At 46.2% G+C, this 20,008-nt stretch overlaps 1 protein-coding gene across 2 annotated transcripts in view; it reads left to right on the top strand.

Moving 5' to 3' along the window:
* The window catches only part of Olfm2 (olfactomedin 2), a 67,144-nt gene that overhangs the window by 44,742 nt on the left and 2,394 nt on the right, over positions 1-20,008 (top strand). For both annotated transcript variants that reach the window (XM_051196889.1, XM_051196890.1), the window contains exons 2-5: positions 15,208-15,357; positions 17,368-17,514; positions 17,761-17,980; positions 18,313-18,419. In XM_051196889.1, the coding sequence (XP_051052846.1) occupies positions 15,208-15,357; positions 17,368-17,514; positions 17,761-17,980; positions 18,313-18,419 (624 nt within the window). The remainder of the gene's footprint in view (positions 1-15,207; positions 15,358-17,367; positions 17,515-17,760; positions 17,981-18,312; positions 18,420-20,008) is intronic.

The raw sequence follows: 20,008 nt of genomic DNA, 5'->3' as shown, positions 1-20,008 counted from the left end.
CAGTGGCAGAGCTTTGGTCTAGCATGCTCAAGCCCTATGTTTGGTGAACAGCACCAAATATGAAAGAAAGAAAGGAAAGAAGAAAGGAAAGAGGGGTGGGTAGGAAAGGGGTGGCAAATCAGCTGCTCTCCAGGACCCCCATGCAGCTGGCCTGGGCCTCCTTGGACAGTAGGTAGCTCCCTTTCACGCCCCAGCTGGTGTACATCTGTCTCCAGCCTGCCTGGGAGCCTCCTTGCAGCAAACGTTTCATTTTGTGCCCGGGTGTCCCTGGCTATCTGTACAAACACATCCGCCAGCCACGGAAGATAAATTTCTCCCACACCGACCTCTCCGCACAGCGGGATTGATTTCCGAACTCCAGCCCCTGCTGCAGCTCGGGCCCAGCCCCCACCGTGGGCACCAAGGGCTGCAGATTTATACCCTGGCCAGAAATTGAATTCCTGTAAGTCGAGGGAAGTGTCTAAAAAGCTCATCTGGGCTCATTTTTACTTCTGACAAACTTCAGGTGAGAGATTAAACCAGAGTCGGGCTTCCAGCAGCAGGGACCCTGCAGACTGAGAAATAACCATTTATCTTCCACTCCCTACCTCCCAGGGTTGAGAAAGCAACCTGACCTGCAGGCTGTAAGCTTAAGAGGGGTTCCTGTTGCAACTACCAACGGACACCTGCTCTTCATACCCAGAGGCTGGCCTTTTGGTCCCCATTGCAAACATGGAGACATTCACAATGATGCAACTTGAAACAGCTCATTTGGATATGTAAGATGGCTCACTGGGTAGTCACTTGCCAGGAAGTATGAGGACTGGATAGAATTTAATCCCTGGAACCCACATGTCAGAGTGCCAAAACCACCTCCCCAAAGTTGTCTGCTGACCTTTAAACATTTACCATGACAGCCCCCCCACCAAATGAATGAATGAATGAATGAATACTCATTATAAAAACAAAGAAGATGACTCAGATTAAGGGCCCATACTGCTCTTGCAGATAGCCTGAGTTCTGTTCCCAGCAGCCAAGTTGGGTGCACAGGATAATCCCTTGTAACTCCAGCTCCAGAGGATCCAAAGCCCTCTCCTGGCCTCCAAAGGCACCTACACACACACACACACACACACACACACACACACACACACACACACACACCATAAATCTTTTTTAGAAATTGAAACAGTCATTTTAAATAGGTTGCATCAACCTGGGCCCTTGGTAGTTCTTACTAGCTTCCCTGGGCCATGTGGCAAGGAAGTCCTCAGAGTCCTTGGATAATTCCAGAACCCTCAGTCACACTGCCCCACCACTGAGAGGCTCAGGGAAAACCAGGGAGGAAGAAGCAAAGATGGTGAATAACAGGTTAGGAGAAGTTACAAGGAAGAGCTACTAGAGAGGCATCGATAGCTTGTCTGGAAAACCAGCTATCTGATGCAAATGCAGTTAGCTGCTCCCATCCTTGGTTCAAAAGCCGCTAAGTATTAAAGAAACGAGTCCTTGATGTCAACACAAAAGGATCAAAACGGAGTCTTTCTGAGAAGACAGGCATTTTTATGTCTCTATGAACTTCTCTAGATCTGGCCTCTGGCAGGGAGGCCTACAGAACAAGCCAAACTGTGGGCTGAGAGCTAAATGACTGTGGATCCTAGATTTGCTCATTCAGTAATTTATCTGCAGCTACTGCTGACAGACAACAGGCATCTGGGTGAACCTGCAGACAGGTGAGATGGGTATATGGACATGGGTGTTGGTCCCCTTTTATTTCACTTTTTCGGGGTTTGGTGGTGGTACTGGGACCCAGGGACTTGTGTAGGCTCCACACCACTGAGCCACGCCCCCCAGACCCTCACTGAGGGATTCTAGACAGAAGATCTACCCTTAGCTATGCCCAGTGAAGTTCCTGAACATAAGAACCAGCAGGAGGATCTAGGAATGAGGTTCCACGTAAAGAACTGAGCAAACATGGGCTTCCAAAACCAAACAGCTAGTGAGACATTTTACAGAATCTTTGAGTAGTGTCTTTCAAAGCTGTCAAGGTCACAGGGAAGAGTGGAGGCCCTGTCCCAGAGCAGAGAAGAGTTAAGACGATGAGGTGACTCAGTGCAGTGTGGGATCTTGGATTGGATTCTGGACCCAAAAATGGGCTTGGGTGGAAAAACTGGAGAAACTGGACAAGTCTGAATTCAGTTAGTGTTGGGGGTTCAGTTGTGATCCATGTGCTGGGGATACATAAGGCATTAACAATGCAGGAGGAGGGAGGACCAGGCAGGTGCTACCTGGCCTGTCTTGTGGAATTTTCTTGTAAATTTAAACTTATTTCAAAGAAGATATTTATTAGAAAAGAAGTCAACAGGGTACCCACTAGTGTTCTGGAAGTTGGCGAGGTTTGTGTGTGATAAGAGCTTGGAGCTGTGTAGACCACATGCTCAGCTCTGTGATTAGCTCTGCATGGATAGTAATTGATGACATCCCCAAGCATGTCTGTGACACTCACATTGGCTCAAATATGGTACAAGACAATCCCCAGGTTCACACACTATTGAAATGATGGAGCTGTGTGTTTACTTGTGTCTGTAGTGTGTGTGGAGGCTGTAACTCAATGACACCCAGCATCTTCCCTGTTCACTCATTTTTTCATTTTCATTTATTTGTATGTATTGTGTGAGTATGTGTATGTATGTGTGTTATACGTGTGAGTGTGTGTATGTGTGTGTGGTATGTATGTGTACTGTGTGTATGTGTGCAGTGAGATAGACAATTTTTATTGCAACTTTACAGATGACACAGACCAAGTGATGTGCTTGGCAGCCTACCAAGAAAGAGGAAGGAGCGGATCTTGAATATTCATCATGGCTTAATCTTACTGGGTTCTTCATGAGAAATTAGTCGACAACCACTTAGCACAAGGTGTCACTCAGTGGAGTGAAATAAATGTCTATTATTGCTTATTAATTATTGGTATGGATGCCATGGGTGTACTACTAAAGGATTCCTTGCATAGGGTTGTCACATAGCACTGTTACTATGTGTATGTGAGTGTATGCATGTGTATGTGTGTGAGTGTGTGTATGTACCCTAAGTACTATGGGAACATTTAAGCAGGGGAGGAGGGCTGGGTTACTCTATTTATTTTGACTATAACAAAATTCCAGGGACTGGATCATGTATAAAGAAGATATGTTTCTAGGCTGAGACACCAAGCTTGTGTGTCCCTATGAATATCCTCTGGTGGGGGGCTCATGATGGATGTCAACAAAATGTTGGGAATAACTACAGAAGGTACACATGATATGACAGAAAGTCATGGCTATTCAGGAGGCAGGCTCACTTCTGTTATTTACCTATCAGTTGTATTTAGAGTCAGTTTCCATATGTTGCCCCAGACTGGCCTTGAACTTATGAATGTTCCATCTCAGCCTCCAAGTGCTGGGATTGCAGGTGTGAACCATCATGTCTGGCAAGATTTACCCCTTTTTAATTATTTCCTGGGGTGAACAAACATCTATAGATAGGGGACTGATGACAAACAGAAGTTCAGCTTGGAGAATCAATGTGCTTTAGTGGGATCACTTACAGGCATATGGGTGAGGGGTTACTTACAAAGCCCACCCAGTATGAATGACAACTCACAAAGCCAGGAACTTGGAGCACACTGCACAGTCTGCAGGCTGCTCAGTGGGTTGGAGAGTGTCCTTTCCCAGGCACTGGGTCTTAGTGTCTGTCCTCTTTGCAGCGTGTCTTGTCTGAGAGTTGACTCTCAAGAGTCTTTACGACCTATGTAATCTTGGGCAGGGATGGGGCCTAGTGAATCTGGTCAGTTTCCAGAACTCCCTGAAGCTATTTTGAGTTGTTGGCTTCCTGTGTTAAGGAGCTTCCTTGAAGCTCCACCCCTTATAACAGTGACCCTCAACCTTCCTAATGTTATGACTCCCTAATACAGTTCCTCAAGTCATGGTGACCCCCAACCATGAAATCTTGTGGTTGCTACTTCATAACTGTCATTTTGCTACTTTTTTATCTGATATGCAGGATATCTGGTATGTGATCCCTTTGAAAGGGTCATTCAACCCCTAAAGAGGTGGTGATCCATAGCTCTATGACATCCTGTTGTGTCACCTCCTTGTAAACATCCTGCCCTAAGATATCCTGTTGTTTCAAGTCTCTTAAGCAAACAAAAAACAAAACAAAAACTTAGATTTATTCATTTTATTATTCTTGTGTGTTGGATGTTTAACTTGAATGTATGTTGCTGCCTGTTGAAGAGGGCGTTGGATCCCCAGGACTACAACCAAACTCTGGTCCTCTGCAATAGCAGCAAGTGCTCTTAATCGCTGAGCCATCCTTTTGCTGCTCGTTTCTTTTACACACTGTCTTAGGAAGTTTCCCTTCGATAGGCAGTGGTGGTGCACACCTTTAATCCCAGCAGTCGGGAGACAGAGGCAGGAGGATCTCTGAGTTCAAGGCTACTCTAGTCTACAGAGTGAGTTCCAGGACAGCCAAAGCAGCACAGAGAAACCCTGTCTTGAAAAACAAAACAAAACAACACAACAACAACAACAAAAATCCCTTCAAGATGGAAAGTTTTAACCTTGGAGGAACCTGTTACATATCAGCCTTTTCTGAGAACCGCAGCCCAGACCAAGCCTTTAGAAGACACATATATACCCATGCCTTAACATGGCTCAGCTAAGAGCTAGGGAACTTCCACTCTGCTGTTTGTTTGCAGATCTTTGTTCATGTTGTGTTATTTCCCTCACAGGCATGGTAGGCATTTCTGATATTCCAGCACTCAGGAGATAGAGGCAGGAGGTTAAGCAGTTCAAGAGCAGCCTGAACTAACTACATGAGACCCTTTCTAAAATGAACAAAAACTGGGGTTGGGGAGATGGCTTAGGCAGTAAAGCACTTGCTATGCAAATAAGCAGATTTGAGTTTGGAACCTCAGAACCCATGTAAAAACTTCATATGGCAGCATGAACCTGTCACCTCAGCCCTGGAAAGGCAAAGACAGGAGACTCCCTGGAGCTCTCTGGCCAGAAATTCTAGTGAATCAGTGAATTCAGCTAGAGACACCTTCAGAAAAAAAATAAGATAGACATCTATAAAGGAAAACCCTCTGTGTTGGGCCTCCACACATGCATACACACATACAAGCATATATATATATATGTATATATATATATAAAACTATATACACATACACACATAAAATGAGTATATTGGTAGATGGATAAACGAATGAATATACAAATGGATGGATGGGTAGATGGGGGGTGAATAGCAATATTAAAAGATGAATGGGTAGATGAAGTAATGGATAGATAAATTAATAGATGGACAGAAGGATGAATACAATAGATGAATGGGTGCTTGAATGTGTGGACAAAGGAATAGAAATATAGATTACTAATAAATCCATGAATGATGGACAGATAATAGATAAATGAATGCATCAATGAATGATGGATAGGTAAATGGATGGGTGGATGGATAGATGGATGGATGGATGGATGGATGGATAGACCATAGATGGATATATGGATGGATCATGGTTAGATGGCTCATGGATGGATGGATGGATGGATGGATGGATGGATGGAGAATAAATAGATGAGTGAGTGAATGACTGAATGTGTGAATGGGTGAGGGGGAGGGCATTCTCAACAATATTGCCTGCTCTCCTGGGCAGAGGCACTGTGGCTCAAACTGAGGAGGCCCCAAGGGCAGCTCACCTGCCCTTCAGCCTGGCCAGGTGAGCTGTTATCTTTTTAAAGGCCTGACAAGCTTATCACTCAGTTGGGATTTGCTCAGCACCTCCAGGTCTGCCAAAGGCAGCTGGCTATTATCTCAAGCCCTCCAAAGGGCTGGCTGCTGACATGGTTCAGATGCAGCTGCCAGGCATGTCCCTGGTTCATTTATCACAGCCCCTTTTCCAAGACTCTCTTGGAACCTGCTGGAAGCCTGTGTCAGCCTGATCTCAGACAGCCCTCCTGGGAGAGAGGGACAGAGGAGCAAGAGGAGGGGTTCACTGTGAATGTGTGAAAACTTTTGGTCTCTAACTTACAAGCCCACCAATTTAGCCATTCAATAAACAAACATCTGCAAGATAGACAAAACTCCCCATCCCCATGCCCCCATGCTGCTTCCTGTCTTGGGTAGAGTTCTGTCTCAGTCACACCCTGAGGCCTGAATGGCCATGGGGACCCAGGTTTAGAGGAAAAGGATGGGAGGGGGCAGCAAGGTCATGGTCGCTGTGACCATGTAGCTTGAAGGGAGGGCACATCTGGATCCTGCTCCACTACTTACAGGCTGTACCACTGAGGCCTAGAGTCTTGACTTCTCTCTGCACTAGAGAAAAATGGCACTTCTCAGTCTTTTGATGGGGATTAAATCTGTTAGCAGATGCTAAGAGCACCAGAAGATGCAGTTATCACTGGGGCTTGGCATCACAGGTTCCAAGTCATTGTGGTGCCGGAACCTCTCTCTCTTCTCCACCCCCACCCCAGGATAGAGTCTGCCTCTATTAACTGAGGTATATCCCCCAGTCCTTGTCAGTGTGTTCTTTTAAGAGGTGGAGCCGAGCTGGGGGTGGTAGCATGCACCTTTGATCCCAGCACTTGGGAGGCAGAGGCAGGTGGATCTCTGTGTGTCCAAGGCCAGCCTGGTCTACATAGCAAGTTCCAGGCCAGTGAGGGCTACAGAGTGAGGAACTGTCTCAAACAAACAAAATAGAGGTGTGGCCTGATAGATTATTAACATATCTGGGAAGGACTGTGGGCCCAGCTTCCTTTGCTTCTGGCCAGGGGATGGATCATAGTATCTTTCCCTGTTACTGTGACAAAAATACCCTGAAAAAATCATCTTAAGAGACCGAGGATCTATTCTGGTTCACAGGGCCAGTGAGATAGCTCACCTGGTAAAGAGGCTTGAGGCTCAAGGGCTGGGACCTGAGTTTGATCCCTGGAACCCACATGAAGGTGGAAAGAAAACCAACTCCATAGAGTTGCCCCCTGACCTCCACATGCATGCAGTGGCACACATGTCCCTCCCTACAATAATAACCAAGCAATGGGACTGAAGAGATGACTCAGTGGCTAAGAACACTTAGAGAGGACCTGGGTTCGTTCCCAGCAACTACATTGCATCTCACAGCTGCCTATAACTCCAGTCCCAGGGAACCCAACACTGTCTTCTGGCCACTGTGGGAACTGCATATGTGTGATAGACAGACACATGATGGGGGATGTCCTTCTGTATATGATGAATAAGACACTGTTTGGCCAATAGAGGCAGAAAGATAGGTGGGACTAGGAGATGAGGAGAATTCTGGGAAAGGCAGGCAAAGAGGTGCCACAAGGGATGCCATGTAGAGACCAGGAAGATAGGATGCACCAGGTGTTCTCTGGTAAGTAAGGCCATGTGAAAGTACATAGATTTATAGAAATGGGTTAATAATTAAGACAGAGCTAGCCAATAAGAATCTCTAGCCATCGGCCAGCAGTGTTTTATTCATCAACCAATAAGAGAAACATATATACAGAAGGACATCCCCCATTAGACATACATGCAGGCAAAAACAGCCATAAACATAAAATAAAATTTAAAAGAGGATTTTTAATTAAACAAACACATATTCTGACTCACAGTTCAGGGCCAGTCCATCATGGAGGGGAGGTCAAGCCAACGGCAGCTGGTCATGCAGCCTCCACAGTCACAGAAGAGAGTAATGGCCACTGTTGCTCAGCCCACTGTCTCCATTTTTGTTAGCTCTCCCACCCAAGTTTGATTTCAGCATTGCTGTGGTAACACTTTGACAGATGCATGGGGATTCAGGGTGGGAAGTCAAGGCAGGAACCTGGAGGCAGGAGCTGCAGCTGATACCATGGAGGGTCCCCCTTGCTTGCTCAGCTTGCTTTCTTATACACACCAGGGGTGGCACTGCCCACAATGTGCTGGGTCCTCCCACATCAACCATCAGTCAATCTGATGGAAGCATTTTCTCAATTAAGGTTTCATTTCCCCAGGTCACTGTATAAAAAATGAACCAGCACACCTGGGAATGGTCCCACCCACAACTACCATGAGTCTTTCCATATCAATTAATGTAATCAAAATAACCCTCCACAGGCACACCCACTTCCAAGTGGATGATTAGCTTATCGTGAGGAATTTCTACACTTCTGTTGTGAGCTGTGACACCATCCTCCATGTGTCTCTAGAGCCACCTTGATGACGGCACTGTGTCCTTGGACCTGGAGAGTGGTGGGGTAGATAAATCTCTTTTCTTCCAAAGAAGTCAGATATGTCAGTATAGTGATTGAAAAACAAACCAACAAAAATCTAGGTGGCTGTCAAGGTGGCACAATGAATTAAAGCACCTGCCATGCAAACCTGAAGTCGTGGCTTTGAGCTCCAGAACCCACAGACTGGAAGAAGGACCTACCCCCACCCCACTTCCCCCGGAAGGCTGTCATATGGCCTCCACATTTAAATGGCTTGTTTGTGATCACACATTCCCACAAATGCACATAAAATAATAATAATAATAAATATTAAATTAAATTTGAAAAACACTAATACAGAGTTGGGAGATGGTTGAGTTGGTACAGTTCTTGCCCTGCATTTTCTTTTCTCTTCTTCCTTTCTTTCTTTCTTTCTTTCTTTCTTTCTTTCTTTCTTTCTTCCTTCCTTCCTTCCTTCCTTCCTTCCTTTCTTTCTTTCTTTCTTTCTTTCTTTCTTTCTTTCTAACAGCTCTGGCTTGAACTCACTGAGATCCCCCTGCCTCTGTTTCCTGAGAGCTGGGATGAAAGGCGTGCACCACCACATCCAGCTGAGGACTCTATTTTTTAAATAACATGAGCCTGGTGTGCATGCTTATAATCCCAGTACTGGGGAAGTAGAGAAAGGAGGGGCCTTGGGCATCGTTGGCAGCCAATCTGGTGGAATTGAGAGCTTCGGGCCATGAAGAGACTCTGTGTAGATAATAAGGTGAGGCTGGCAAGATGGTTCAGTGGGTAAAGGTGCTTACTGTGCAAGCCTGGTGACCCATGTTTCATTCCCAGATTCCACATAAAGATGTAAGGAGAGGACTACACAAAGTGGTCTTATGACCTCCACATGCTGACACACAAAGTGATAAAAATATTTATAAAGAAGTGAATGAACCAGGCAGTGGTGGCACACACCTTTAATCCCAGCACTCAGGAGGCAGAGGCAGGTGAATCTCTGTGGTCTACATAGCTAGTTCTAAGACAAGCTCCAAACCAATACAGAGAAACTGTGCCTCAACCTCCCTCCCCCAAAAAGTAAATGACTCCCGAGGAATCATAAGTAAGGCTGTCCTCTAGCCTACAGCCTACACACACACACACACACACACACACACACACACACACACACACACACGCACATATATGAGCTTGGACATACACTCTTGAACACATACACAAAAAGTTACTTAATTGACCTTTGGGTATTATGAAGATGGCAATTTTAATAATAGCTCAGACCTGGGGTAAAGCTCAGTGATAGCATGCCTGACTGGACCCCATCCTCCAAATGATCAAGAAAATTGTGCAGTGTAATGGTGATAGTAGCCAACTTCTGTAACTCTGCCTGCCTAGAACTGTTCTAATTCTAAATGCATAAGCTATTGGCCATCAACCCAGGAATTCTTGTGAGGTAGGGGCAGTTAACATGCACAGATCAGTTAAACAACTTGCCTGGGTTACACAGCACTCAGATTGACAATCGAGTACATGATTCCTGGCAGGACCTTGTGAAATAGGTTCTACTCTGATGGAACAGGGCTAAAAGACATCCATGGGCCAGGTGTGGTGGTGTACACCTGGAGTCCCAGCACTCTGAAGGGGGAGGCAAAAGACTGTGAATTTGAGCCAGCCTGGGCCACAGACTGAGAATTTGTCTGAAGAGAGGGGGAAGGAGAGAAGAGAAAGAAAGGAGAGGGAGGGAGGGAAGGAGAGAAGAGAGAAAGGAAATAAAGAAGAGGTGAGAAAGGAAGGAAGGAAGGAAAATTGAAGGTCAGACAGAGTGTGTGTGTGTGGGGGGGAGATTTTAACCGTAAAGATTTTGTATTTTTCACGGAAAGATGTGGGTGACATCACAGAGTCCTTTTTGGGAGGCCGTGGGAGAAATCCCTGCCTGTTCTCAGCACCAAAAATAGTTGCTGCTTCTCAGGAGCATCTGGTGTACTTTGCTTTCAGGACACTGGGGACAGCAGAAGTGACCAGTTTTCTCTTTTTGAGTTTTCTAATGAGGAACTCTAAGCCAAATTCTTACCCAACCATATGCTGTCAGAGTCGGATTTTAACAGATTCGTTTTTCTGAGTCTCTTTTCTGCTTATTTCTCTCTGACTATTTTGTCAAATTATTTTAAAAATGATTTTAAACAAGCTTTAGAGGCAGGACTGGGTCTCGGTTGGTTGGATGCTTGTCCATCATGTAGGGAGCCCTGGGTTCCATCCTCAGAGTGGCATAAAACTAAATGTGCTGTAATCCTAGCACTAGGTTCACAGTCATCCTCAGCCACAGAGTTGGAGGCCAACCTGGGCTGCATGGGATCCTGTCTCAAACAAAACAAAACAAGGTGTGAAGGTGAAAGGGTTATAAGTCCTAAAAAGAATGATGGGCTGGTGTGTGGGTTGGTGGTGAGTCACCTGCTAGCATGAGCATGTCCTGGGTTCCATCCACATCTCCTTACAAAAGGATTCATGTCCATTTTTCTAAGGTGGGGGTGGCTATGGCTATGGTGGTAGTGAGAGGGCTCAGTAGGCAAAGGCTCTTACTGCTAACCCTGACTACACCATATGGAGTTCAGGGACCCATATAATGGCGAGAACCAACACATGCAAGTTGTCTTCTGACCTACACACACACACACACACACACACACACACACACACACACACACACACACACACGGGGGGGCGGAGATGGAGAGAGAATAAATAAATACAAATAAAATGAATTAAATGAAAAACTCTTTTTTGTATGTGGGTGTTTTGCCTACGTGTGTGACTGTGTACCTCATGTATGTAGAGCATAAGGAGGTGTTGGATCCCCTGGAACTGGAGTAACAGACAATTGTGAGTAGCAGCCATGAGGGTGCTGGGAACCCAATCTGGATTCCCTGGAAAAGCAGTTAGTGCTCTGAGACACTAAACTACCTCAATAGCTGCCCCCGACCCATGCAGCTTTTAAAAATAGGAAAGAAGTTTGGAAAAGATGTTGAACTTGGATTGGGAGAACCTGGAGTCCCACCCCCAGAACATACACATTTAAAAAGGCCTGTTGTGGTACATGATTGTAATCCTAGTGCTGGCAAGGCAGAAACAGGAGAACCCTGAAGCTCCCTGAACTTCAGCTTAGCTGAACTGATGAACTCCAAATCAATGAGGGGCACTTTCTGAAAAACATCAAAGTGGAGGGCTGGGTGTGTTAGTGCACGCCTTTAATACCAGCACTAGGGAGACAGAGGCAGGTAGATGGATCTCTGTGAGTTCAAGGCCAGCCTGGTCTACAGAGCTAGTTCCAGGACAGGCTCCAAAGCTACACAGAGAAATCCTGTCAGATATACAGAGAAACCATGTCTCACAAAACCAAAAAAAAAAAAAAAAACCAACCAAAAAAACCTTTTTTAAAAAAAGATCCTTATAGCAGCCCGGTACTTGGCCATATGATCATTATGATTTGTGTGGGCTGGATTTGCAGTCTTAAATTGACTGGATAAAGTGCAAGAACAGGCATCTGACCACCTTGGCTATGGGTTGGCAGCCCGCCCTCCCAGTATGTCTGATCCCACTCTCAAATTTAATTGGATCCATGTGGTGTTTTACATATCCTTGTAAACCACTTAGATGCTTTTCTGGAAGGAGGAAAAGACCAAATAAATATATAAGCCCCAAGCCACCTTAGCTTGCTGATTCAATTATCCAGTCTCAAATTCGATTCCATCCTCATTTTATTAAGAGGCAGCTGCTTGCTCTCTTCCAGTTGGCTAATCCTCCCATAGCCAGTGTTCAGGAGTAGCTGCCCCCCCAGGGGACTCAGTCACAATCCCTCTGTATCAGGAAGCCTTTTTCTTTTCTTCATTTTAGCAGAGTTGGGGATAAAACTCAAGGCTGCCATGGCTACTAAGGCTAGTGCTGAACTATGTCCCCAGCTCCTCACTGGGGGATTCTAGGTAGGGGTTCTACCGCTGAGCCATGGCCCAGCCCCTCATTGGGTGACTCTAGACAGAAGCTTTACTGTTGCCCTGCATGTCTCAGGCTTAACCCTGAAACTGTTATGGAGCCTTGTGCTTAATTGGGGCAGCAACTTCCATGAAAGTCCAGTTCACAAACAATGAAAGTACTGGAAAGGTCCAACTCACAAAATGTGATTTGAAGAATAGCTACTTGAGGGCATAGCTTATCCTCTTAGAGCCCATTATCGGGGATATTAAGATGGGAACCAGAACTCAGCAAAAAAAAAAAAAAAAAAAAAAAAAAAAAGTGCCTGGGAGGCGGGAGAGATGACTCTCTCTTGCAAAGGACCGGCGTTCAATTCTTAGCACCCATGACAGGTGGCTAACAAGTGTGTTTAACTCAAGCTCCAGCAGTTCCAACGTCCTCTTTTGGCCCCTATGGGTACTGCACGTGTGTGTGTGCATATACATACATATACACATAATTAAAATAAAAACCTCCCCCACAAAAGTTGACAGGCATGGTGGTGCACACTTTTAATCCCAGAGGCAGGAAGATCTCTGTGAGTCTGGTCTACAGAGTGAGTTTCCCAGGACAGCCAGAACTGTTAAACAGAAAAACCCTGACTCAAAACAAACACAAACAAACAAACAAAACCAAGAAAATCAAAACAACAGAAAAACTTGTCTTTTGTTGAGAGTATAGGGTGGCTCAGGAGATGCCTTAGATGGAATTAACTGAATAGGGTAAAATCAAAAGCCACTGGGGTTGCACAAGGGATTTAGGATCTGTCTGCCCTTTCCTGTAAATGGAACTCTCCAGGAATTAGGTACAAAGGTAGAGACTCCAGCCTTGAAGAAATGGCATTTGGACTCTTCAACATCAATCCTTCTAGGACATTCCCTCACCTTCTATAGAAGTAAACTCGATTGAACATTTGACCTGCAGGGCAAAACTCAGAATTTTAGTGTGCTGAGACCTGGCAGCCCAACCCCAGGCATTTAATTACATGGCTGCAGAGAACACTCCATCAAGGTGCATGCCACACAGACAATTATTTCAGGAAAGCCACAGAAGTCTTCTTTGTGATGCTTCTCTTTTACAATTCAGTATTTCATATGTTGGGTAAAATCTTGTTTGTTTCCAAGGTCATGCTGGAGTGACAGACTGAAGATGCTAATTATGTGGGTGGGCTGCTTTGTTTTGCATAAACGAGAATCTTTGGGGGGAGTTCTAGCATAATTGCTTGGGGACCTGAGCCAGTAGGAGGATGGCAGAGACATTCGTGCTCCTGTTAATTGTCCAGTTTTGAAAGAATTATGTTTGTTCCAAAAGGAGACTAAGCAATGGTGCTTTCCTCTGGGAACAGGGGAAGTCTTTTGTGTCCATTTTTTTCCTGGGTTAGGTGGGGCTCCTGGCTGAGCCTAGTAGACTAAGCCTGTAATACCAGTACCTGGGTATAGGGAGAGTACAAGAGGACCAGCCTGGGCAACTTAGTGAGACTCTGTCTCAGTAAAAAGAGGCTGGAGAGATGGCTCAGCAGTTAAGAGCAACGGCTGCTCTTCCAGAGGTCCTGGGTTCAATTCCCAGTACCCATATGGCATCTTGCAGCTACAGCAGTTCTATGGGATCCTGTGCCCTCTTCTGATCTCTCCAGGCACAGACAGGCATGGAGGCAAAGCACAGGCCACCACAGGAAGCTTTACAGGATGCAGTGTGTAGGCACCATTGAAACTAATCTGGTGTGGAATAGCTTTGTTTACTGGAGGCACTTGTGGGGTGCAGAAAAATGAGCTCATGGACCCAGAGTTGATGAGCAGCTCAGCCCTCCCAGCTTTGTGAGATATCCTAGAGTAGCCACGAGTTTTCCCATGGGCACCAGCCACAGTGGCACCTGTCATCTCAGAACTCCAGAAGGGAAGTTTCAGACCCAGGTCATCCTTGGCTACATATGTGTTTGAGGCCAGCCTGGGTTGCATGAAATCCTCTCTCAGAGCAAACAAAACAAAACAAAATCAAGAGTTCTCTCACAGGTAGCTGTGCATGGTGGTGCACACCTTTAATCCTGGCAGGAGAGGCTGAGGCAGTTGGATTTCTCTGAGTTTGAGGCCAGTTGATTGTACAAAGCAAATTCCAGGCTATTACACAGAGAAACCCTGTCTTGAAAAACCAAAGTCAAATCAAAACAAAACAACAAAAGTTTATAGAGTTCTCCCACAGTGGGCTTGATATTTAGCTCAGGGATTAACTTGGCTGTTGTTCTTCTAAAGGGCCCTGGTTTGATTCTCAGCACCTACATGACAGTTCACAACTCCAGGAGATTGAAGACATATACATGCAAGCAAAACACCTGTACATATAAAACAAAACAAAGCAAGAGTTCTTGCACAGGAAGGCATGACTCATGAGGACATGGGGGGTGAGGACATCAGGAGTGTTGAGGGGAGAGGTGCTGTTATACTTCTTTTCACCTTGTTTGAGGTAGTGTCTTGTTCATCCCTGTATACAGCAAGGTAGAAGGTCCAAGAGCTTCCAGGGATTACCCCTGTCTGCACCTCCTGCCTTGATATAGTAGTGTTAGGGTTACAGACATGTTCTGCTGTGTCTGGTTTATGTGGGTTGTGGGGGATGCAAACTCAGGTCCTCCTAGTTGTATTTACCCCTTGAGCCATCTCCCAAACCTCTCTTTGATTGTGTGTATGTGTGTGTGTGTGTGTGTGTGTTGTAGATCAGAGGAAGACCTCAGCTGTTAATGTTTCTCAGGTCCTTTCCACCTTCTGTGTGAGACAGGGCCTCACTGACCTGTCTAGTTGGCCAGCATGGTCAGTAAGCTTCCAGGGATCGGCCAGTTTCTGTCCCTGGCTTTTTTCATGGGCTCTTCAAATCTAAACTCAGGTCCTCATACATGTGAGGCCATTTCCCCAGCAAAGAGCTTCTGTCCTTCCCAGCCAGATGGAGGGGAGCCCCTCTTTGGGTTCTTATTCTCAGGCTACACCTTTTCTTTCCTCTGCAGACTCTCTTCCAGAGCCCGGAAGAGGGCTGGCAGCTCTACACCTCAGCCCAGGCACCCGATGGTAAATGCATCTGCACAGCTGTGATCCCTGCACAGAGCACCTGTGCCCGAGATGGCCGGAGCAGAGAGCTTCGGCAGCTCATGGAGAAGGTAGGGATGTGGCAGGAGCCAAGGTGGAGGTGGGTCAAGGGAAAGCTGAGATCTAGGCTGAGCCACAGAAGATCCAGCCACGTAGAATGTTTAAAAGTGGCCAATGACTGCCATCCTGTCTATGCAGATTTTTCATTTGCTTGTTTTTCTTCCTTATTTATTACATATTTGTATTCATTTATTTTTTTGAGACAGAGTTTCTCTATATAGCTCTGGCTATCCTGGTGCTTACTCTGTAGACCAGATTGGCCTTCTGCTCAGAGATGTGATTGCTTCTGCTTCCTAAGTTCTAATTCTTGGAGTGCTAGGGAGGTAGGGAGTATAAGGGGCAGCATCCAAGTTCCTTCTTGTGCACTTAGACCTGGCAGCCAGTGCTCCATGCAGCCTTAGCTGACCCTGCTAAGAAGATACTTGGTACCCTTTTCAGGCAAGGGTCTAACCTGTGTTGTTAAGGCTCATGCAATGATTCTGCAGCTGAGGGTGGCATTGCACACCTATAATACCACAAGTATTACCACAACTGCTACAAATTTGAGTTTAGCCTGGCTATATAGGAAGATCCTGTTGAGTGGGAAGTGGGGAGGGGTGGGGAGTTGCCTCCAAGCCTGATGACCTGAATTCAATCCCTAGGTCCCACTTGGTTAGAAGAGAGAATGAACTCCCACAAGGTGTACACTGACTGACACACATCTAACAACAAATGTAATTTTAAAATTCTTTAAGGAGAAGAGGCTAGGGATATGGTTCAGTGGGTCACATGGGTAACATGGACCTGAGTTTGCATACCTAGCAGCTACACAAAAGCTAGTTCTGGCAGTATATGTCTGTACCCAGTGCTAGGAAGGTAGAGAGAAAGGCACAACTGGGAACCTGAACCAGCCTGGCTGAAGTATGAGCTCCAGGTTTGGGGACTAAGTCTCAAAAAATAAGGTGGAGGGTGATTGTGGAAAACAACATCAGTATCTGGTCTCCAGACACACTTATGTAGATATGTACGCATACACACACACACAAATATGCATGCATAGACACTTACACAGATACATGTGCACACACAAATACATATATACACATACACACAGATATGTATGCACACACACATATATTCACTTGGATATACAGATTTGTACACACACACACACACACACACACACACGATTCTCTTTCACCCTGGCTGCCTCCACTTCATCTGTCCCTAGGACAGATGCTGACTTAAGTCCCTGTCACTGCCCATTTGTCAGCCGTGATGCCTGAAACCACCTCCCTCATTGAACAGAGGAGGAAGCTGAGAATTGGCAGAGAGGAGCACCTGGGTACCTGCAACCCCCACCACTAACTCCCAGAATCCTGATCTGCCCACCCCTTTACAGGAACTGCTTTTCCCCAAAGTTGTAGACTTTCATGTCATGCCTTTGACTGTTCATAGTGGCTGAAAAAAACTGGGTTTTTGTATATCTTGTATATCTTAGGCCAGTAGTTATCAATGTGTGGGTCTCAATGCCTTTGGGGGATGTTGAATGACCCTTTCACAGGGATCTCCTAAGACCATCAGAAAACACATATATTTACATTATGAATCATAACAGTAGCAAAATTATAGTTATGATGCAGCAACAAAATAATTTTATGGTTGTGGTCACCACAGCATGAGGAACTGTATTAAAGGGTCACAGCATTAGGAAGGTTGAGAACCACTGGCCTAGGCTGCTCTTGAACTCACTATGTATACAAGGATGACCTTGAACCTCTCATCCTTCTGATCTTCATTTTGGAAAATACCTTCTGCCTTGCTGTGTGGAGAACTTACTGCAGGCCAGGAGGGTGAAAGCCAAGAGACAGGGAGGAGGTGAAGGTGTGAAGGGATGGGATTGGATGGAAACTGATATTGGAAGGTTACTAGTGAGATCAGGGGACAGGGGGGCTGGCAGGCATCTTTGTTGGTCCTGCTTGCCTCTGTTTCTGTGAGTGGCTAGGAAGAGGAATTTGTCTACTAAATGGTTCTCATTCTAGGTCCAGAATGTGTCTCAGTCCATGGAGGTCCTTGAGTTAAGGACATACCGCGATCTGCAGTATGTCCGCAGCATGGAGACACTTATGCGGAGCTTGGATGCGAGACTCAGGGCGGCTGACGGGTCAGTCTCAGCCAAGAGCTTCCAGGTGGGTTCTTCTGAGCTCAGCTCAGAGGTCAAGAGAATGGTTGGAGAGGCGTGGGGAGGTGTGAAAGCAAGAGGACCTGAGTTCCAAGGATGGGGTCATGTCTGAGAAGAAATGAGAAGATGCCTAGGCTCTGGGGTCAGGAAGGGATCCTTTGGCAAGGACCGAGCACTGCATCTGAGATGAGGGTGAAGGTATGGGCCAAGGGTTAGGGGTTGGGATCGGCGGCCATTCTCTCCTGGTAAGCAGGAACTGAAGGACAGGATGGCAGAACTGCTGCCGCTGAGCTCGGTGCTGGAGCAGTACAAGGCAGACACACGGACCATTGTGCGCCTGCGCGAGGAAGTGAGGAACCTTTCTGGCAACCTGGCTGCCATCCAGGAGGAAATGGGTGCCTATGGGTATGAAGACCTGCAACAGCGTGTGATGGCCTTGGAGGCACGACTCCATGCCTGCGCGCAAAAGCTGGGTATGCATGCCTTATTCCTGAAGCTTGGCCCCTTATCTCCACACCCAATCCTAATGCTGCCTGTGTGCTCCAAAGCTAGGCGTTGTTTGGCATCTAACTGCTAAACCTCCCTGTTTGGGCTCCTCAACCTAAGGCAACAGCAGGCCCCAAAGCTGGAAGTGGTTTTTGGATCTTGATTTCCAGGTCTTTATGCCCATGTTGACATCATGGGATCACACCCTGGATGTCTCCTCCCCAACCCTTGACCCCATCACTTCCCATGCAAGCAGTGTCCTGCTTCACTTGATCTCCTGCTGCATCCCATTCTCACTCCCACTGTTCCCATCTCCCAGGCTGTGGGAAGCTGACAGGGGTCAGTAACCCCATTACCATTCGGGCCATGGGGTCCCGATTCGGCTCCTGGATGACTGACACAATGGCCCCCAGTACAGACAGCCGGGTGAGTGATCCATCCTCAGGGGCCAGAGCCAGCAACTGCACCACACTTGTGACTCTTATTTAGGTTTTATTTTTGTTTAGTGTCTATGGGGGAGGGGTAGTAGCATGTGTGACTAGTTATACAGAAGGCCAGAACATTGCATTGAGTGTCCCTAGAGCTGGAGTTATATGTGTTTGTGGGCCACCTGATATGAGTGCAGAGAATTTAACTGAGGTCCTCTGCAAGAACAACAAGTAAATAAGTACACTTAAGTGTTGACTTTTGTTTTCTTTTGAGACAAAGCCTCTGTAGACCAGGCTGAACTCACACACACAGATCTGTCTGTCTCTGCCTCTTGAGTTCTGGGCTCAAGGGTGTATGCCACCATTTTATTTTTTATTAAATTATTATTTATTTAGTGTGTATATGTGCAAGTGTGACACAGCATGTATAGAGGCTGGAGGACAACTTTCCTGAGTCAGTTCTTTCCTTGCACTATGTGGGTCTTAGGGATTGAACTCAGGTTGTCAGGCTTGGTAGCATGCACCTTTACCCTCTGAACCATCTCCCCAGCTTACTCACACACCAGGGACACTCGAGCCCATCATCCTGGGTCCTTGGGTCATTGGACCTTCCCTTGACTACTTAGTGACCACATGACTGACATTCTTCTGTCCTTGTCAGTCTACATCTACTGACAAGAGAATAAGGGACGCATGAGTGTCCCTTAACAGCAGGGAACGTGTTCTGAGAACTGCACGGTTAGGCATTCTTGTCGAGGTATCAGACATCAGCGTACTTGCACAGATTAAAGATGGCATGGGGTCAGGGAGGAAGATAGCATAGTGGACAAGAATGTTTGCTGCACAAATTGAAGACCTGAGTTCAACCCCCCCCCCAGTACCCACATTAAAAAGCCACGAGTGGCATGTACACTAGTGCTCTGGGGGACAGAGATAGGAGGCTCACTGGGGCATAACTGGACCAGCACTGGTTCAATTAGAGATCCTATCTCAGAGAAATAAGGTAAAGAAGAGTGACACAGCAGGGCACCTGATGTCCTCCTCAGGCCTCTGCCTGCTTCATTTCTGTAGTTGATAAAATACAAAAAGCAAAACAGGAAAGAAAGGGGCTTAGTTCAGCTTACAGCTCCAGGTTAAAGACCATCATTGTAGAGAAGTCAAGGCAGGAATTTAAAACAGCTAGTCACATCACAACCACAGTCAGAATCCAGAGAGATATGCATGCATGCATTCTTGTTTGTTTGTGTTCATTCAACGTCTTCATTCTCATACAGAATGATGTTGCCCACAATGAGCTGTATCTTCCCACATTAATGAACAATCAAGACAATGCCCTACTGACATGCCCACAGGCCAACTCAATGTTGACAATCCCTCATTGACACTCACTTCCTAGGTAATTCTCAGTTGTTTCAAGCTGACATTAAAGCTAACTATCACAAGCTAGAGAGATGGTCAGTGGTTAAGAGCACTAGCCGCTCTTCCTGAATTTAATTCCCAGAAACAACATGGTGCCTCACAACCATCTCTAATGAGATCTGATGCCCTCTTCTGGCATGCAGATGCACATGTAGATAAAGCACTCTT

The sequence above is a fragment of the Phodopus roborovskii genome, unplaced genomic scaffold (assembly GCF_943737965.1).
Source record: "Phodopus roborovskii unplaced genomic scaffold, PHOROB, whole genome shotgun sequence".
Taxonomy (NCBI): domain Eukaryota; kingdom Metazoa; phylum Chordata; class Mammalia; order Rodentia; family Cricetidae; genus Phodopus; species Phodopus roborovskii.
This window is presented reverse-complemented; position numbering and strand designations above follow the sequence as displayed.